We start from the raw sequence: 18,885 nt of genomic DNA, 5'->3' as shown, positions 1-18,885 counted from the left end.
AGTGATTTACCTGCACTTCACTCAATCTGATTTACTGTCTGCGCTGCTCACAATGTGGTCTCCTCTACACTGGGGGTATGAAACACAGACTGGGTTCCCGCTTTGTGGAACATCGATGTGCTGTCGACAAAAGTGACCCTGAGCTTCCAGTTGCCTGCCACTTCAACACACCACTGCATTCCCATCCTAACATTTCTGTCTCGGGCCTGTTACAGTGAGGCTCAACACAAACTGGAGGAACAGCATCTCATCGTCTGCTTGGGGACCTTCCAGCCTTCAGGACTCAGTCTCCAGTTTAATAATTTTACAGCATGAACACTTCCTTCCCTTTCTGTTACTGAGTCCCACACACCCCAGATCCTGTCATGGAATGGGTTGCTTTCAGCACACGAGGAAGAGGAAAACAGCAAACCCACTCTCACCGACTTAAAGTCCCCACTGTCATCTCTCTGGCTTCTCTTATTCTTGGCTTACTGTAATCAATCCTGCTGTTGACTGACATTTTCTCTCTCTCTCTCGGCCCTGTCTCCACCCATCCACTAACTCCAAGCTCTCCTCCACCACCCCTGTCCCCAGCATAAATACCACACTTTCCCACCTGCTATCAGATCTGGAAAAGGGTCACGGGACTCGAAAGGCTATTTCTGTTTTTGGTCCACAGATGCTGCTGAGTTTCTCCAGCAATTTAGGTTTTGTTTGTTCCAGCAAATAGATCACTGATTAAAGGTAATGTTTACTGCACAGCACACAGTTCTGGGTTAATAGTGATCGTAAATTCATCACAGGTGGTTACCAATCCATCTTTCTTTCACACTGGCACAATGGCCATGGCCCAATCACTCACATTTACAGGTCCAAGGGTTCCCATCTTGACCAGCCTCTCCCATTCTGCCTCGACCTTTGCTCTGATTGTATGAGGCTGATCCATCAATGTAACATTTTGCTTGACTCTCATCCCATTCAACAAGAGACCTTTTCCATGCTTCCCAGATTCCCATTGAAAACCTTTTGTGGAGATCAGTCTCAGAATCTAACAAGTAATTCACTTCCGTTCAGTTGATTTTGACTTTTTCCAACTACACTTTTCACAATAAAGCTAGAAAATTTCCTTTGACAATGTGTAAGGGCAAATCTTCAGCCTGACCGTACAAGGGAACATTCATATCAATACAATCAACTACACCCATGAAATGAGTCCTTTTCTGCTGCTGGTTCAGCGTATAGCTTCGATATCCCAGCGATGTGCTGCTCTCTGACCTGTTTTACCACATCAATGGCAAACGTGGGAGAAGGTATTAGACAAGGAAGGAGATATTCATGGTTTAAAATTATTAAACTTGGGACTGAGTCCTAAAGGCAGTAACGTCTTGAGTCTGCATTAGTGATTGTTTCTCAGCCACCATTTTGCAAACTTTCTCAGCCGCCATTTTACAAGCTCTGATGTTCCACCTTGAAGGGGCAATGGCCCAGTGGTATTATCACTGGGCTGTTAACCCAGAGACACCAGGAATATTCTGGGGCCTGAGTTCAAATTTTGTCACAGCAGATGGTGGAATTTAAATTTGATTGAAAATCTATTATTAAGAGTCTAATGATGACCATGCAGTCATTGTCAACCTTTGGGAAAAAAACCCATCTGGTTTAGGGAAGTAAACTGCCATCCTTACCTGGTCTCGCCTACATCTGACCCCAGACCCAGCAAACAGATGGGCAATAAATGCTGGTCTCGCCAGTCACATACTCATCGTATGAGTGAATATTTAAAAAACAAGCTGAGCTGTTGAGTTTTAAATTTCTTATCTGCTGGTTCCACAGGGACTGCTATTCCCAGAGCTTTCTTTAAATCTCAGTTCCTTTCTGTCAGTAATGACTTCTGGACTGTTTCAAATCTTAAACTACACACCAGTCTGTCTCTGATTGCATCATTTAAGTTGTCTCCAAATTCACAACATTCTGCTAATGGCTTTGAAGTTGCTACAAACTGGGAGACAGATTCACCAACTTGCTGGTTATCTTTATGCAATCTGAACCTTTCAGCAATCCCCAATGATTTTGGTGAAAAATGGTTCTGTAGGATTCCTATTATTTCTTTATAAGTTTTGGAACCCGGCTTCTCTGGCTGTCCCAGACTCCTCGGGATGTTAAAGCCTCTCCCCATCCCATAATACTCAAGAACGAGGATGACTATATCTGCTTCAATTTTGTCAGCTTGAACAAGGTATGAAAATCTCTCTGAGTGCGAGTACCAGCTCTCAGTATTTTCACCTCATGGTCCCCTGGAGCTAAATGTTTAACGCTGGTTCACTTGTTCCTGTTTAAAATAAGGTATTCCTGAGGCTGCCTGTTTCTTTTCCAACACTACACCTTGAGCTGTAACCATTTCCCTCGGTGTAGGGTAGTTGTTACTCACAGTGTCCTTTCAGGGTGGGGCCCATGGTGAGCTTCTTCTGCACTGTTCCCCTCTTCCCTCGGGTGAATTTGTTTTATTTAAAACAGTGTTTTATTTAAAGGTATTTAAAACAGTGAAGGGTTTTGATCGATCAAAGAAATAGAATCTGTTTCCAATCGCTGAAGGGTGGTTCACCAGGGAGCACAGATTTAGAAAAAGAGGCAGAGGTGATATGAGGAGAAACAGTTTAATATAATCTGCAGCTCGCCTGTGAAATGTAATGGCTGATAGTGCAGTGGGTGCACATTCAGGATTAAATTTTAAAATGGAATGGAATAAATAATTGAAGGAGAAGGATTGCCAGAAGATGAGTCCGTGCTGTCTGATTCTATAAGGACAGAGCAAAGGAGGGGACCCTCAGTGGATTGCTCTTTGAAACACCAGGTACAGATTCGATGGACCAAATCACCACCTTCTGTGGTTTCAGTCGGGATTCGGGATTTTCAGGCTGAGGTTCCTTCTCCCCAGTTGCAGGGCTCTGTTTCTGGTTGGTGGGGTTCGAGCCTGGGAAAGGGGAAATCGGGTTCACAGCCTGCAGCCCTTCGAAAGCTGGCATAGGGTAAAGCTGTTCTGTAACAGTGTGGAGTAGAGCTAGAGGAACATCTTCCTGGAGAAACTCAGCAGGTCTGGCAGCATCTACGAAGAGAAAGCAGAGTTGAGTCCATTGACCCATTTTCAGAACGGTCCTGAACAAGGGTCACTGAACAAATAGAAATATAGAAACAATAACTCTACTTTCTCTCCACAGGTTTTGCCAGACCTGCTGAGTTTCTCCAGCACTTTCTGTTTTCATTTCAGATCCTCAGCATCCGTAGTTCTTTGTGTTATTTCCGATGAACATCTTCCTTGTCTTGAGAATCCCTTGTCTCTGAGTTGTACAGGAGCTGGTGCAGTTGGAGACCACATCCTTGAGGGAATCAGAGATACCAGTTGTCTGGTGTTTCACTATATATCCCCCCAAACCAGTCACACTGCATCAGTCACAACTGAAAGCTCTGGATTTTGGGAGAATCGTTATGTTGAACAAGGTGAACAGTGGGAGTGGAGGAACCATTAGTGAGTCTCAATAAGCACCCAAGATCAAAACCAGAGGGTGACTGGGCTTCATCATCAGGAACAGGGTTTGTAGCCCACACCCCTTCACTCCCCAACACTGAGTCTCTCTGTATTTCTGTTTCTGTCCCTGTGTAAGGGGTCGCTCTGTCTCTCTGAACTCCCACTGTGGTGGACATCACTGATGTACTTTAATGTAATGACCCATCCCCACAGTCTAGGGCAGGGCGGGCAGAAAGCTTCATGGAGGGTCTGGAGTTACCATTCACACATTTCTGACAGCAAAAGGAGCTTCTGGGATTGCAGTCCCTAAGGTAACATTTGTTACAATGAGGAAGCCTCCTCTGCTCACCCTCACCACAGAAATGAAGATCATTGAAATGTTTCTGTGTGTTCTGTAAATCCTCAGTGAGTAGATGTTTAACCATCCATTCTGTGTGTTGTTACAGGGCCAGGAGGGGAACCCTGTCTCACCCGATGTTACAGTCCAAGTGGGGGATTCAATGATTGATGATCTCACCAGCCCTCTGACAGTTACATTTCAGGACATGCCTTTCCAGGTGAGATAAACCTCCACAATATCATCGAGCTGAGCCTGTGAGCAGCCAGGTCTGACTGGATTGTACAGCACAGTCTGGATCATCTCCAGTGTTGATGAACAAGTTAAACTGTATGTCCCCGAAATTCTATAGTCCTCAGGCTGTGAATGGAGCCCTGTCTGGGCAGGTTTGGAGGATTCGGAGCTGATCTCCTTGTGTCTTTAATGTCCATCAGAAGCTGTGATCATGATGAGGGTGTGGAATGTTATGATGCTGTACAAATGAGGATCGCCGTGCCTTGTGAGATATTTCCCATTGTTTTGTGTCCTGAAATTCCTCTGGAGGGTTTAGAAAGGAGGGTCTGGGACAGGACAGAATGATTGTCCACCCCTTGGATATGGCCCTGGCTCCATCCAAAATTTCATGGTCAGAGGGATTTCTCTGTTACAGGCGGACCCCACACAACATTCCTGGTAAAATATGTTGTTCCCCTCGGGTCAGGTGACCCTGTTTATTCAGGTTTCTGGAGATTATGGAAAAAATCATTAAAAATGGCCACAGTTTGGTTTGGTCACTTACAGTCATAGAAACATAGCAATGTACAGCACAGAAACAGACCTTTCGTCCAACCTATCCATGCCAACCAGATATCCCAACACAATCTAGTCCCACCTGCCAGCATCGGCCCATATCCCTCCAAATCCTTCCTATTCATATACCCATCCAGATGCCTCTTAAATGTTGCAATTGTACCAGCCTCCACCACATCCTCTGGCAGCTCATTCCATACACATCTGCGAGTAAAAGTTGCCCCTTAGCTCTCTATCTTTCCTCTCTTACCCTAAACCTATGTCCTCTAGTTCTGGGCTCCACCACCCCAGTGAAGAGACCTGTCTATTTATCCTATCCATGACCCGCATGATTTTATAAACCTCTATAAGGTCACCCCTCTGCCTCCGACGCTCCAGGGAAAACAGCCCCATCCTATTCAACCTCTCCCTATAGCACAAATCCTCCAACCCTGGCAACATCCTTGTAAATCTTTTCTGAACCCTTTCAAGTTTCACAATGTCTTTCTGATAGGATAAAGACCAGAATTGCATGCAATATTCCAAAAGTGGCCTAACCAATGTCCTGTACAGCCGCAACATGACCTCCCAACTCCTGGACTCAACACTCTGACCAATAAAGGAAAGCATACCAAACACCTTCTTCACTGTCCTATCTCCCCGCGACTCTACTTTCAAGGAGCTAAACTGCTCTCCAAGGTCTGTTTGTTCAGCAACACTCCCTAGGACATTACCATTAAGTGTATAACTCCTGCTAAGATTTGCTTTCTCAACATGTAGCACCTCACATTTATCTAAATTATCAATCTGCCACTCCTCAGCCCTTTGGCCCATCTGATCAAGAACCCGTTGTGATCTGACGTAACTTTCTTCGCTGTCCACTACACCTCCAATTTTGGTGTCATCAGCAAACTTACGAACTGTACCTCTTACGCTCACATCGGAATCATTTATATAAATGACGAAAAGTCATGGACCAGCACCAATCCTTGTGGCACTCCACTGGTCAGAGGCCTCCAGTCTGAAAAACAACCACCACCACCACCCTCTGTCTTCTACCTTTGAGCCAGTTCTGTATCCAAATGTCTAATTGTCCCTGTATTCCATGAGATCTAACCTTGCTAACTAGTCTCCCATGGGGAACCTTGTCGAATGCCTTACTGAAATCCATATAGATCACATCTACTATACTCTGCCCTCATCAATCCTCTTTGTTATTTCCTCAAAAAACTCAATCAAGTTTGTGAGACATGATTTCCCTCGCATAAAGCCTTGTTGATGATCCCTAATCAGTCCTTGTGTTTCCAAATACATGTACATCCTGTTCCTCAGGATCCCCTCCAACAACCTGCCCACCACTGACGTCAGGTTCACTGATCTATACTTCCCTGGCTTGTCCTTACCACCCTTCTTAAACAGTGGCACCACGTTAGCCAATTTCCAGTTTTCTGGCACCTCACCTGTGGCTATTGATGGCACAAATATCTCAGTAAGAGGCCCAGTTATCACTTCCCTAGCTTCCCACAGAGTTCTCGGGTACACCTGATCAGGTCCTGGGGATTTATCCACTTTTATATGTTTCAATACATCCAGCACTTCCTCCTCTGTAATGTGGACATTTTGCAAGATGTCACCATCTCTGTCCCTACATTCTATATCTTCCATGTCCTTTTCCACAGTAAATACTGATACAAACTAGTATCTGCCCCATTTCCTGTGGCTCCACACAAAGGCCGCCTTGCTGACCTTTGAGGGGCCCTATTCTCTCCCTGGTTTGTCCTTTACGTATCTGTAAAAACCCTTTGGATTCTCCTTAACTCTGTTTGCCAAAGCTATCTCATGTTCCTTATTTGCGCTCCTGATTTCCCTCTTCAGTTTACTCCTACTTCCTTTATACTCTTTTTAGGATTCAATCGATCTATCCTGTCTGTACCTGACATATGCTTCCTTCTTTTTCTTAACTAAACCCTCAATTTCTTTAGTCATCCAGCATTCCCTATACCTAAAGCCTTCCCTTTCAGGAATATACTTTCTCCGGATTCTCATTACCTCATTTCTGACAACTTCCCATTTTCCAGCCATCCCTTTACCTGCGAACATCTGCACGTTCCACCCCCCCCATCAGCTTTTGAAAGTTCTTACTAAATACCATCAAAATTGGCCTTTCTCCAATTTAGAACTTCAATTTTTAGATCCCGTATATCTTTTTCCATCATAATTTTAGAACAAATGGAATTATAGTCACTGGCCCCAAAGTGCTCCCCCACTGACACCTCAGTCACCTGCCCTGCCTTATTTCCCAAGAGTAGATCATGTTTTGCACCTTTTCTGGTAGGTAAATCCACATACTGAATCAGAAAATTTTCTTGTACACACTTAATAAACTCCTCTCCATCTAAACCCTTAACACTGTGGCAGTCCCAGTCTATATTTGGAAAGTTAAAATCTCCAACCTTAACCACCCTATTATTCCTACAGATAACTGAGATCTCCTTACTTATTTGTTTGTCAATTTCCCTCTGACTATTAGGGGGTCTATAATACAATCCCAAGAAGATGATCATCCCTTTCTTATTTCTCAGTTCCACCCAAATAACTTCCCTGGATGTATTTCCAGGAATATCCTCCCTCAGTACAGCTGTAATGCTATCCCTTATCAAAAGTGCCACTTACCCTCCTCTCTTGCCTCCCTTTCTATCCTTCCTCTCGCATTTGTATCCTGAAACATTAAGCTGCCAGTCCTGCCCATCCCTGAGCTATGTTTCTGTAATTCCCTGCCCTGACTGTTTGACTTGCTTCTGTTCTCAACTGTACCAGTCTCAGATTGATCAGTTTCCTCATTATCACCCCCTCCCCCCACCACTACCCCCCCTTTGCCCCCCACACTCTCCCCCCACCACCACATCCCCTCCCACCCACCCAACACGCTTATCCCACCACCACCCCCCACAACCTCCCCCTACCATCATCCCCCCACACCCCCCACCCCCTCCCCCCCACCACCACCCCCTCCAACTCCCCCATACACGCCCCCCACACCCTGCCCCCACCACCTCCCTCCCTCCCACACACACCCTCCCACACCCTGCCCCCATCACCACCCCCCCACACCACTACCACATTCCCCCCCCCCCACCCAACCTTACTAGTTTAAATCCACCGGAGCAGCTCTAGCAAATCTCCCTGCCAGTATATTAGTCCCCTTCCAATTTAGGTGCAATCTGTCCTTCTTGTACAGGCCACTTCTACCCCAGAAGAGATTCCCAAGATCCAAAAATGTGAATCCATCTCCCATACAGTGCGGGGTTCCTCCACAATGAGGTTGGAAGCGGTGGGTGGTAGATCCCCTGAGGTGATGAGATTGTGTATGGTCCGGGAGATGATGGTTTGGTGATGGGGGGGGGGGGTGAAGTCATGGTCGAGGGTGCGGTAGGAGGATGTGTCTTTGAGCCTGGCCTCAGCAGTGTAGAGGTCAGTGCCCAAACCACCACTGCACCCTCTTTGTCCGCTGATTTGATGGTGAGGTTGGGGTTGGAGCGGAGGGAGTGGAGGGCTGTGCATTGTGAGGGTGGGAGGTTGGAGTGGGTGAGGGGGGGTGAGCAGGTTGAGCCGGTTGATGTCCCGGCAGCAGTTTGAAATGAAGAGATCAAGGGCGGGTAACAGGCCAGCATGGGGTGTCGAGGTGGACGGGGTGTGTTGGAGGTGGGAGAAGGGATCCTCGGTGGGTGGGCGGGAGTCTTGGTTGTAAAAGTAGGCCCAGAGGAGGAGGTGGTGGAAGAAACGTTCAAGGTCGCAGCGTGTGTCGAACTCATTAATCTGGGAGTGTAGAGGAATAAAGGTGAGGCCAATATTGAGGACAAAACATTCGTCCTCAGTGAGGGGGAGGTCTGGGGGAATGGTGAAGACACGGTGGGGATGGGAGCTAGGACCTGGAGTGGGGCTGGAATTCAAGGTGGGGGTGGAGACAATAACTTGAGTGGGCGTGGTTATGGGGACAGTGGCTTGAGTGGGTATTCCTTACTGCGAATCCTCTTGCAAGGATGCCTGCCTTGAAGACGTTTTCCTCCTCTCTCTACAAGAATCTCAGGGAGTCTCCTCTAGCTTATCTCTCCACGCTTCAGGCTTTCTGCCTTTATTCCTGATGAAGGGCTTTTGCCCGAAACGTCGATTTTGCCTGTCCTCGGATGCTGCCTGAATTGCTGTGTTCTTCCAGCACCACTGATCCAGAATGGGTATTCCTGAACCCTGTCCAGGGGTGAGTTTCTCATGATAAGGGACTGGAGCGATCACAGGACTCAGCAGCAACCTCCACAGAGATGGCCAGGCAGTGAGGTCAAATATGACCCCAGTCAGGGACCATGATCCTCCAGTGCTGCAATGCTGCTGGTGTTACACAGGCCCCTGCTCTGTCAGGAGTTGAGTAACACGGTGGAAGGGCTCTCTCACTGGGAGGGCAGTGGACCATGGGTAACTGATATAACTGACAGCATCAGGGAGCTGCAATGCTCACAGTGGTCCTGGAGTAGTGCAGACACTCTTTCAGAGGGATCACTGTCCAACCTGAGGCTCCTCACAGGACTTTGTATCGTTCTCACCACTGAAGAGAGAGACATTTGTGAGTGCCCCGATTTTAAGGTGTCTGCTCGATCTCTCCCGTGTCCAGCAGCGTTCTCCTCTCCCAATGAGGCTGCTGTCTGGACACTACTTCAGACCCTCCCACTGGGCCCTGTACTTCCTGGTAAAGTTAAAGATGGTGAATGGGGAGGTGACCAATTAGGAATCTGCTTTGTGTAAAGGTGCTTTGGTGGGAACACTGAGGTCATGCCCAGGATCCGGAAAATTTAACCCAATAATTTCCCAGTTGGCATCACATTTCCTCCTCCTTCCCTGCCTTCCCCTGTTAGACAGGCGAGAGAGAAATGTCTCAATGTGTTTGTATCGACACAGCTGCTTCAACTGTGTTATTGTTGGTGAAGCTAATGTTCTGGTTTATCATTTCCATTTTAGTCCGATTCTCCACCATGCAGCGCCCGGGACTCTGGTGGGAATGGTAAGTGAAGATTGTTTTAAAATGCTGACATCACTCAGTACTGGAATGTGTAAATGGGGGAATGATTCTCATGATTAATAATTCTCCAACACAGGCCCCTTCGATCAATATGGGTGTAACACCCTCATGAGCGGACCGGGGAACAGAGTGGATACGATCACTTGCAGATGTGACGGTCTGGGTTTCTTCTTTGTACTAACACTGGAATCGAAGGTATGAATCATGCTCATCTCCACACTGTAAATAAACTCCAATATAAGGTTCAATTGGCCTGGAAAGTGAGACTGTTGTCACATTCTTACTGCAGTTCAATACAGCTCTGCCCAAGTCTTGAACATGCCCCTGCAAAATATTCTGTAGCTCTCCCACCCCAGTCTCTGTTTATTTTTAAACTGTTTAAAAACCAGCAATGTAACAATATTTCAGCCTCTCAGTTCAGATGAACCTCCTGCTTGAAATCCCGTTCTGACTTTGATATCAAGCCCATACATGGATTTTCAATGGGCCTCCCAACTCTGCTGCAGTGTCTGAGCTCCCGCTAGTGCAGACAAACCAGGGAAATCAGTCATTTGTTTTCATTCTCTCCCAGGATGCAGGTGTTGCTGGATGGGCCAACAATAGTTCCCTGCAATTCAGGCAGCATCCGAGGACAGGCAAAATCGACGTTTCGGGCAAAAGCCCTTCATCAGGAATGAAGGTTTTGCCCGAAACATCGATTTTGCCTGTCCTCGGATGCTGCCTGAATTGCTGTGCTCTTCCAGCACCACTGATCCAGAATCTGGTTTCCAGCATCTGCAGTCATTGTTTTTACCTCAACAATAGTTCCCTGTCCCTCATTGCTCTGGAGAAGCTGGTTGTGTGCTGCCTACTTGAACCTCCATAATGCTTATCCCCACAATGCTGACAGGAGGGGAGTTCTGGGAGTTTTACTCAGTGGCTGTGAACTAATGGTGATTTATTACCAGATCAGATGGTGTGTGGCTTGAAGGGTAACTTGCAGATGGTCCTGTTTTCATTAATCTTCTGGCGCCATCCTTCAAGATGCTGAATGCAGCAGGTTTGAAAGATGCTTTTCAAGGAGTTTTGGTGAGTTAATCTAATGAATGGTACTTACTGCTCCCACTGTGAGCCTGAGCTGCACGTAGGGAGTGTTGAAGGTGGTGGATGTGATGCCAACCAAGTGGTTTCCTTTATCCTGTGACTGCCAAGCTTCTAGAATGTTGTTCCTCATTCAGAATTCTCCCGAGATTAACATACGGGCAAATGTTTTATTGACATTAATTTTAAGATGGCTAGAATATAATAACAGAAATGTGTTGCTGAGTCTGAGTTTTGGGCCCCATATCGAAGGAAGGGTGTTGGAGGAGGTCTCGAGGAGGCTTAAAAGAATGATCCCGAGGATAAAGGGTTTGTCACATGAGGAGCAAATGGGAACTCTGGGAACATACTCAATGGCATGTAGTCGGATGGGGGGGATCTGAGTGATACTTCATACTAAGGGGCATGGATTGAGTGGATGTGGAGAAAGTGTTTCCACCAATAGGAGATTAGGAACTGGGAGGACAGCCTCAGGGTGAGGGGGCGACCATTTAGATAAGGAGGAATTTCTGCTGCCAAAGGGTGCTGAAGCTGTGGATCTCATTGCCCAAGTGTCTTTAAGATAGAGATGTACAGGTTCTTGATCAGTAAGGGAGTAAGGGTTATGGGGAGCAGGCAGGAGAATGTGGTTGAGGAACAGGCCAGCCATGATTGAATGCTAGAGCAGATTCAATGGGCTGAATGGCCTCATTCTATCCCTGTCTTGTGGCCTCAGCAGGACATTTCTGCTCTCGTAATCTTGCCCTCTCTAAGTGAATGCTAACGTTGCATTTGCTTTCCTCACTGCCAGATTTGATACGTAATCTCCACTTGTAAGTAAATAGAAGTATGATCTATGCAATCTATCAAGGCCGATTCCATTTTAAGATCTGAACTGTCCAGTCCCGTCATCAGCTGGAACCATAGCAAGGACAAGTGGAGAGTATCCCATCAGAATGCTGAGGTGTGCCTTGTAGACAGGCTTACGAGTGCAGAGGTGAGTCACTCACAGCAGAATACCGAGCCGCTGACCTGCTCTCACAGCCACAGGACTGATATAGCTGATCAGTCCCGTTTCTGGTCAGGGGTAAGCCCATGTGCTGGCTCAGTCATTATCCTGTATCATATCTACCCCTTCAAAAACTGGGAATAATTTCCACAATTTAACTTTCTTTCCCAATCACTTTGCAATTTAACCTTGTACAAGGGAATAGCTTCATCACACTTTTTACTTGTCAAACCGTCTGGAACACAAACTGTCTCATCAGCCACCATCAATGACTGAAGTGTCCCAGTGTCTCTCAAAAGATGAATTTGTTCCTTTGTTTTGTTGGAGAGGAAAGGGAATACTTCTCACTGAGAGATAAAACCTCTGTAACCTCCCGTAATCTGGCTAAGTTCAATGGAGTTCAAGGAAATATTTCCTCATCTTCCCTGAGGTACATTCTCTATTCTAGAAGGTTCTGGGAGAACATGCTGCTCTTCTATTGCCCCTGGTTTATGGGTCCATTCCCAGCAATCAATGCAATGTTGTTCCTGTGTTACATCTTGTTTCAAAGGAAACATAGGCTTTTGGGCTTCACTCTCACTCTCAGCATCTCTCAGTTTGACTTGAGGAGAGTGTCCTTTTGGGTGGAAATTCCTGCTCCCTTGCGTGGCATGGGAAATGGTAAGAAAATTGGGAAAATACAGAGAGAATGGAAAAATCAGGTCCTCAATGTTGGGAATAACATTTCCAGTTTTTCCAACAGTTCACACAGCAAATTCTGAATCTTGCACATGAGCGGTCACCATTTTATTTCCATGAAGTTGCATCTCATTATCAGCCCCACTCCTGTCACTGTATGCACCTTCCAGTTCTCCTCCCCGTCCCTGAGAAACTAGATGACACCAATTCAAACTAAACTACATGGATGTCACAGCGGTTACCTGGCAACTGCAGCTTATTGCCTCCTTCTCCATGCCTTTGGACAACTCCATCTTTCCATCATTTCACCACATGCTCCATGGACACTGTCCTCTTCCACCCTTGATCCATGCAAGTGGGCATCACCAAACACCCAGCCTCACACATCATCACGGCCGCTTTTAGACAAATCACACACCGCGTCACCCCCTTCAGACTTCACCTTCGAGCTCAGGGATGTTAATGAGCTGCTTGCTTCTGCCAGTTACTTTGCAGACAGGGACACATATGAATCTCATACATCTACAAATGATGTATGTGCTGGCTCAGTCAAGCAGCCTGAACAGTGGGATTCTCCCCCAGAGCTGGTTTCTCCCAGGGACAGGGTGCTATAGCGTGCACCCATCTTGCTCTGATCATTTCCTATCACCAGCCGGTAAACATCGGCAACCGAAAAGGTTCCCACTTCATCAACTCCATCAAAAACTGATGACACCTTTACAAAAGCCTCAGACTGAGGCAGAACAGAGACACAACACTGTCCATGTTTCCACCAGGGCCATAATGGAACTGATCGTAGACCTGTTGCCGTTGGTAATACTGTCCAATGAAGAAATATTGAAAAAAATTGGTCTTTATTCTCTAGAGTTTCAAAGAATAAGAAATGATTTCACTGAAAAATGCAAAATAGTTAAAGGGATAGACTGGGTTGATGCGGGTGAAACGTTACCCCGAGTGGGGGGGTCTAGAACCAGGAACAATTGAAAAATAAGGGGGATGCCACTTCGGTGTGAATGAGGAGAATTGTTTTTCCTCGGAGGGTTGTGAACCTTTGGAATTCTCAATCTTCCAAAGAATTCTCCGCAGAAGGCTGTGGAGAATCCAGATTTGAGTACGTTTAAGGGAGAGATTGATACATTTCTGGTGGTCACTAATATGGGGATAGGATGAGTAAAGGACTTTTGAAATGTTCAATCAGCTATGATCATCCTGAAGGGCAGGGCAGTTTCAGTGGGCTGAATGGCCATCTTTTGCTCCTGCATTCCTGTGAGGCTTTGCTGCCTGGACTGCACCTGTGAGGACTTAGAGTCTAACCAGAAAGGGTGTGCTACTTCATTGAGGAAGTTTCTGAGGAGGAAGATGAGGATCAGGACATTGACATGGAGAGGTGCCCAAGGAAGCATGATAGAGCTATGCTTCATCAAGCACGAGGAACTAACTGAAACCTGCTTCCAGGATGAATGTGCTGGGTTTTCAACTTCCTTTCATTCTGTAGCTCTCGGTGAGGTGTATGGCAAGACACCCCTGGTCAGTATGTGTGGAGCAGACAATTTCTGAACTCCTTGAACTTGTCTGTTAATGAAGAAATGGTTTGTTCTTCATATGATTGTCTGCTTGCTCTCTTCAGGTGTTTCCACCTTCCAGTATCTGCACTTTGCAGGTTTTCCTGCTATTTTGGAGTAAGCAGCAGTCAGTGAGATAGGACAGTCCCATCTCATGAGGTTATGGAGTTTTAGACCTTCAACAACAGCATGAGATCTGAGTGTTGTGTGATGCAGTCCCTCACGATTTGCAGCAGGTTGGGAGCAATTCGGAGGTACCTCCATTACAGCCTTCCATCATTGGTTAGACTTCAATGTGTCAAACTGCTAAATTGCCCTGAAAGACTTGGGCATCCTGTTGGACAGCACCTAACCAGAGAGAAGCAGTGTTTTGTGCAGATTCTCTCAGCAGATCACTGTGCTATGAGGGAGAGGGAAGATGTGAACTCCCCATTGTGTACCTCCCAGCTTTTAATGACAATACACTCCCTCCAAAAGCTGAGAGATTGAATAAAACGTTGCCTGCAGAGATATGTGATATCATCACTGAATCTACCCTCTCACTGTCAAGGTTTGTGTAAATGTGGATGATTTGTGCAGGCCAGGCCCTGTCAGAATCCCTGAACATTGTTTTTATCCTGAGTGTTGTTAACATTAACCTGCCTTAGCTGTAGTCATCGAGGTCACAGTTCAGGATCCATAATTCTGATGCTATCTGCAGTCGAGGAGTTGGGAGCTTCTGAGAGAATGAGTAAGGCTTGGCCATTACAGCTTCTTTCTCCCTTGGGATATCTGAAAAGGCTGCTCACCTCTCACTAGCTCCAACAGCTGCACAGACAATGAAGCTGACATTTTGAGAATGCAAAGGAGCATATTTTTAGAGAAATGCACTGATGTGTCCTCCCTGTCACCCACACGCCCTCAGGGCGGTTTTTAATTTCCTTTCCGTCTCAGTCCGATGTCTCAGTGCAGTCCAGCCTTCTGCTGCTGGGATAGGGGCAATGTTCTCTGTAGCTGGTCTTGTTGGCCTGGAAGACTTGGTTGGTCACCCCCAGGGATATTTGATTCTAGAGGGCCCAGGTTGGCTGAGATTGTCCTGCCGGGTTACAGGCTCATCCCTCTTGGCTTGGACTTCAGTAGGTATTAGCATCAGAGGCAGGGAGGAGGTGAAGGGGCCAGACACCACTAGACTGTCCTGAAAAGCTGCAGGAGGTCTCATGTGGGACTCCTCCTCCTGTGGGTGTCTGCTGGCACCATCCTGTCTCCCTGAGAGGAAGTAGGATCTGGAATGAGGTTGAGGTCCCTCATCCCCCTTTGGCTTTGCCATTGATGCTGAGAGCCGATAGCTACACTGATGGAGTTCAGGCCTGTGTGTATAAGCAGCAGACACTTGGTGTGCAGGACCTGGGTTTCCAGCGCAGTCACCAGCCTGTCCATGGTGCCAGAGCTAGCGTTGGTGCACTCATCCATCCTTGGATTCACTTTCCTGACTGCTGCAGACAAGCTTGTATACTGTTGCTGGGTGTTTCTCTGCATGTTGCTGATGTCCTTTAATTGCTGAGAACAGCAGGTCATATTCTGCCTGGTGTTGTGCTGGTGCCTGGTCTCCAGTTCTCTCCTAACCAGTGACCTGGGACATTTCTTCCTCGGCCAACTGTGGGACAGCACAATGATGTGCTCACCAGACTGTGCTCCTGTCTCTCATCTAGAAAGTGTACCCACTGAGATGAAAGTCTGAGCTGGTACAGGGTGCAGTGAAAGCCTTGCTGGTACATCCTCTGAGCACTCAGTCGCATCCTCTTCAGAGGTGGGGTTAGAACTGAGGCACCCCAGTGTGTGTCTCTTCTTTGTGGTGGTTTGCTGGGACTCACAAGAGCCTGCATAAGAGAAGAAAGGGAACTAATTGTGTGAAAGGACTAAAGGTTGGTGCGTGTTGAGAACGTGTTTGCGCTGGCAATAACGAGAAAGCAGCACAGCACGGCCCAATCAAACTGGAGGGGAAGTGGTGGGAAAGTGGAAATGTCACTGGATGAGTAATGCTGAACCCCAGGCTGGTCTTCGGGGGACATGGTTTTCAATCACACCATGGCTGTTTGTCAGGTTTGCCAGGGAGATCGGAGGAGCTGAAAGTTATTTAATGAAGAAAGCCTGGAGAAAACTACAAAAGAGGGTTTTGGTAGTTCTCTTCCAGGAATCTCAAACTGTTGGTGTGTAAGTTCAGAAGGTAATCGGAAAGGCCAATGGAATGTTGCTCTTTATTTGAAAGGGAATGAAGTGTAAAAATAAGGAAGACTTGTTAAAATGAAACTGGGCACCTGCTGGAGCACACCAAGAAGACAGTGAACAGTTTGGTCCCCTACTCTAAGGAAAGATGTACTGGCATTGGAGGCAGTCCCGAAATGTTCACTGTGTGGGTCCCAAGGAAAAGGGGGTGCAGGAGCAGAGGGTCTTGGGTGTTTAGGCGCACAGATCATTGAAGGTGGTGGGACAAGTGGAGAAAGCAGTTGAAGCCCACAGTATTCTCACCTGTATTAGTAGGGGCATGGAGCACAAGAACAGGGAGGTGATGTTGAACTGTATAATACATTGGTTAGACCGCAAGGAGAGTATTGTTAGGAGATGTGGGCATATTATTGTAGAAAGGATGTGAGTGCATTGGAGAGAATGCGGAAGTAATTTACAAGAATGCGTCCAGGAATGAGGAATGACAGTGATAAAGATAGATTGAAGAAGTTGACACGGTTCTCATTCGAGAGACGATGGCTGAGAGGAGATTTGATAGAGGCTTTTGAAACCGAGTGGGCTGGATGGAGCCCACAAGGAGAAACTGCTCCTGCTTGTGAAAGGAACAAGGACAAGCAGACAGAGAGTTAAAGGGATGGGCAAACCAAACAGGGGTGATGTGAGAACAAACAAACACATTTCCACTGAGTGAAGAGTTAGAGTATGGAATGTACTGCCTGGAAATGTGGTGCAGGCAGGTTCAATTGATGTCTTCAACAGGGCATTGGCTGGTTATTTGGATAAAAATGATATGCAAGGTTATGGGGAGGAGGCAGGAGATTGGGATGAGGTAATGATGCTCATTTGAAGAGGTGTGCAAGCACAATGGGCCAAATGGCCTCCTTCTGCATTGTAAGAATTCAGTGATTCTGTACGGAGGGATATCACTATGACAAGAAGTTGAGGAGGTTTTGTCTGTACTTGAGGTCTCACAGATTGAGAGATGACCTTGTTGAAACATTTCAGGTTATGGGGGTTTGATAGGCGAGATGCTGAGGGTTATTTTTCTTCGTGAGAGAGTTCAGGGGCAGAGGGAATAATCTCAGAGTAAGGTGTGTCCGTTTCAGACAGAGATGATGAGGAATGTCTTTTCTCCGAGGCACTGGTCGTATGAAACTATTTACTGCAGAGGCCTGGAGAGGCTGGGCCATAAAGTGTATTAAAGACTGAGTTAGACAGATTTTTATTCAGTGAAAGAGTTAAGAATTATTGAAGAAAGGGCGGGAAGTGGAAGTGAGGATGATCACATCACCCTTGAACTTATTGAATCACAGAGCAGATACGATGGGCCAAATGGTCTCCTTCTGTTCCAATGTATTATGATCTTATTAAATTGTGGAACAGGCCCAAAGGCCTGATGGCCTGCTCCTACTCCATGTCCATCTGTTTATATGTGTCCCTGCCTGCTAGGCCTCAATGTTTAGCAGGTACATCTGGAACCTCCACCAGACTGGGAAGGCTGAATAGGGCCCCAGTGAGAGCTGTATTAAAGCTTCAATTTTAAATGTTTGGATTTCCTTCAGCAGTCCAATACTTGATCTCAGCCTGAGCCCCTGGTTAGCCCCAATTCTACTCCTGTTAATGTGGGATTCCCCTCTAATCAGGGATAGATACAGCAGTTACACAATAGCATCCACTGAAGGGCTTAGACTTGGGAATTCTCACATTTGGAGTCTGCGGACTGACACTTTGTGATAATAATGATTGTGTTTTCGTCACCACTGAAGTATTTAAACATTTAAATGATACTTGGGTACTGATCAAGTACAGGGACATTCTGGAATGTTCCCTGATCTCCTTTCACTTGCTCAAAACCAATTACACTTCTCATTTTTCTGAGTTCTGATGACAGGTAGAGACATGACAATGTTTAACATTTCCATGTCGGAGATGAATCAATCTGTGAAATACTTATGATGTGGAACTTTAATGTAGGATAATCTGTTACAATATTTTTACCATATTTCTTTACAGGACATTTTTGCCTTTTTTTCCAAGTGGTGACCCATTTAAAATTACAACACAGAGTAACCTTTCCAATCATGTCAGTGTCACTACCCCAGTGACAGGCAGACCCTGTGAAACACCCCCGGTAAGACAGAATTACCCTTCAGTATCTCAATTCCATTATTTTTCAACATCGATTTGATAGAAAAATATCTCACGTATGAATTTCCACTTTAGGAATCATCCACCAGCCTGTCCTCTTCAGCAGGTAAATGAACTTTATAATAAAACCTACTATTCAGTTTTGGGAATTGTGCTACAGTGATGGTTGTATTACTGCAGGACATGCTGGATGGAAGCACAGTGGGAGAAAGACCACTGTAACAGCAGATTGTGGAAATATCTTGTTTGAATTTTCTTATAAAACACAGCCCCCATTTATCTCTCCACCTGGAGGCTCTCTGCTTCTATTCCCGATGAAGAACTTTTGCCTGAAATGTCACTTTTCCTGTTCCCTGGATGCTGCCTGACCTGCTGTTCTTTTCCAGCACCACTCTAATCTAAACCACAGTTCCAATGATTTCAGCTTTATGGTGTATCCATTGTTTTACGGCAAATGTAGAGCAACCTGCTGTTAGTTTCAAAAGTCTTCAGAATAGCATTAAATATGAGATAATGATGGCAATGGTA

General features: G+C 46.2%; 1 protein-coding gene across 1 annotated transcript in view; it reads left to right on the top strand.

The window, feature by feature from the left end:
* Positions 1-18,885, top strand: part of LOC148147392 (uncharacterized) — a 78,200-nt gene that overhangs the window by 40,643 nt on the left and 18,672 nt on the right. The window contains exons 6-10 of the mRNA XM_087995614.1: positions 3,952-4,062; positions 9,618-9,660; positions 9,755-9,875; positions 18,226-18,340; positions 18,433-18,463. Coding sequence (XP_087851740.1) covers positions 3,952-4,062; positions 9,618-9,660; positions 9,755-9,875; positions 18,226-18,340; positions 18,433-18,463 — 421 coding nt within the window. The remainder of the gene's footprint in view (positions 1-3,951; positions 4,063-9,617; positions 9,661-9,754; positions 9,876-18,225; positions 18,341-18,432; positions 18,464-18,885) is intronic.

The sequence above is a fragment of the Chiloscyllium plagiosum genome, unplaced genomic scaffold, assembly GCF_037043375.1.
Source record: "Chiloscyllium plagiosum isolate Xiang-an unplaced genomic scaffold, Cpla_swu_hap1 HiC_scaffold_17, whole genome shotgun sequence".
NCBI lineage: Eukaryota > Metazoa > Chordata > Chondrichthyes > Orectolobiformes > Hemiscylliidae > Chiloscyllium > Chiloscyllium plagiosum.
The sequence above is the reverse complement of the archived record's forward strand: the minus strand, read 5'-3'. Positions and strand labels throughout refer to the sequence as shown.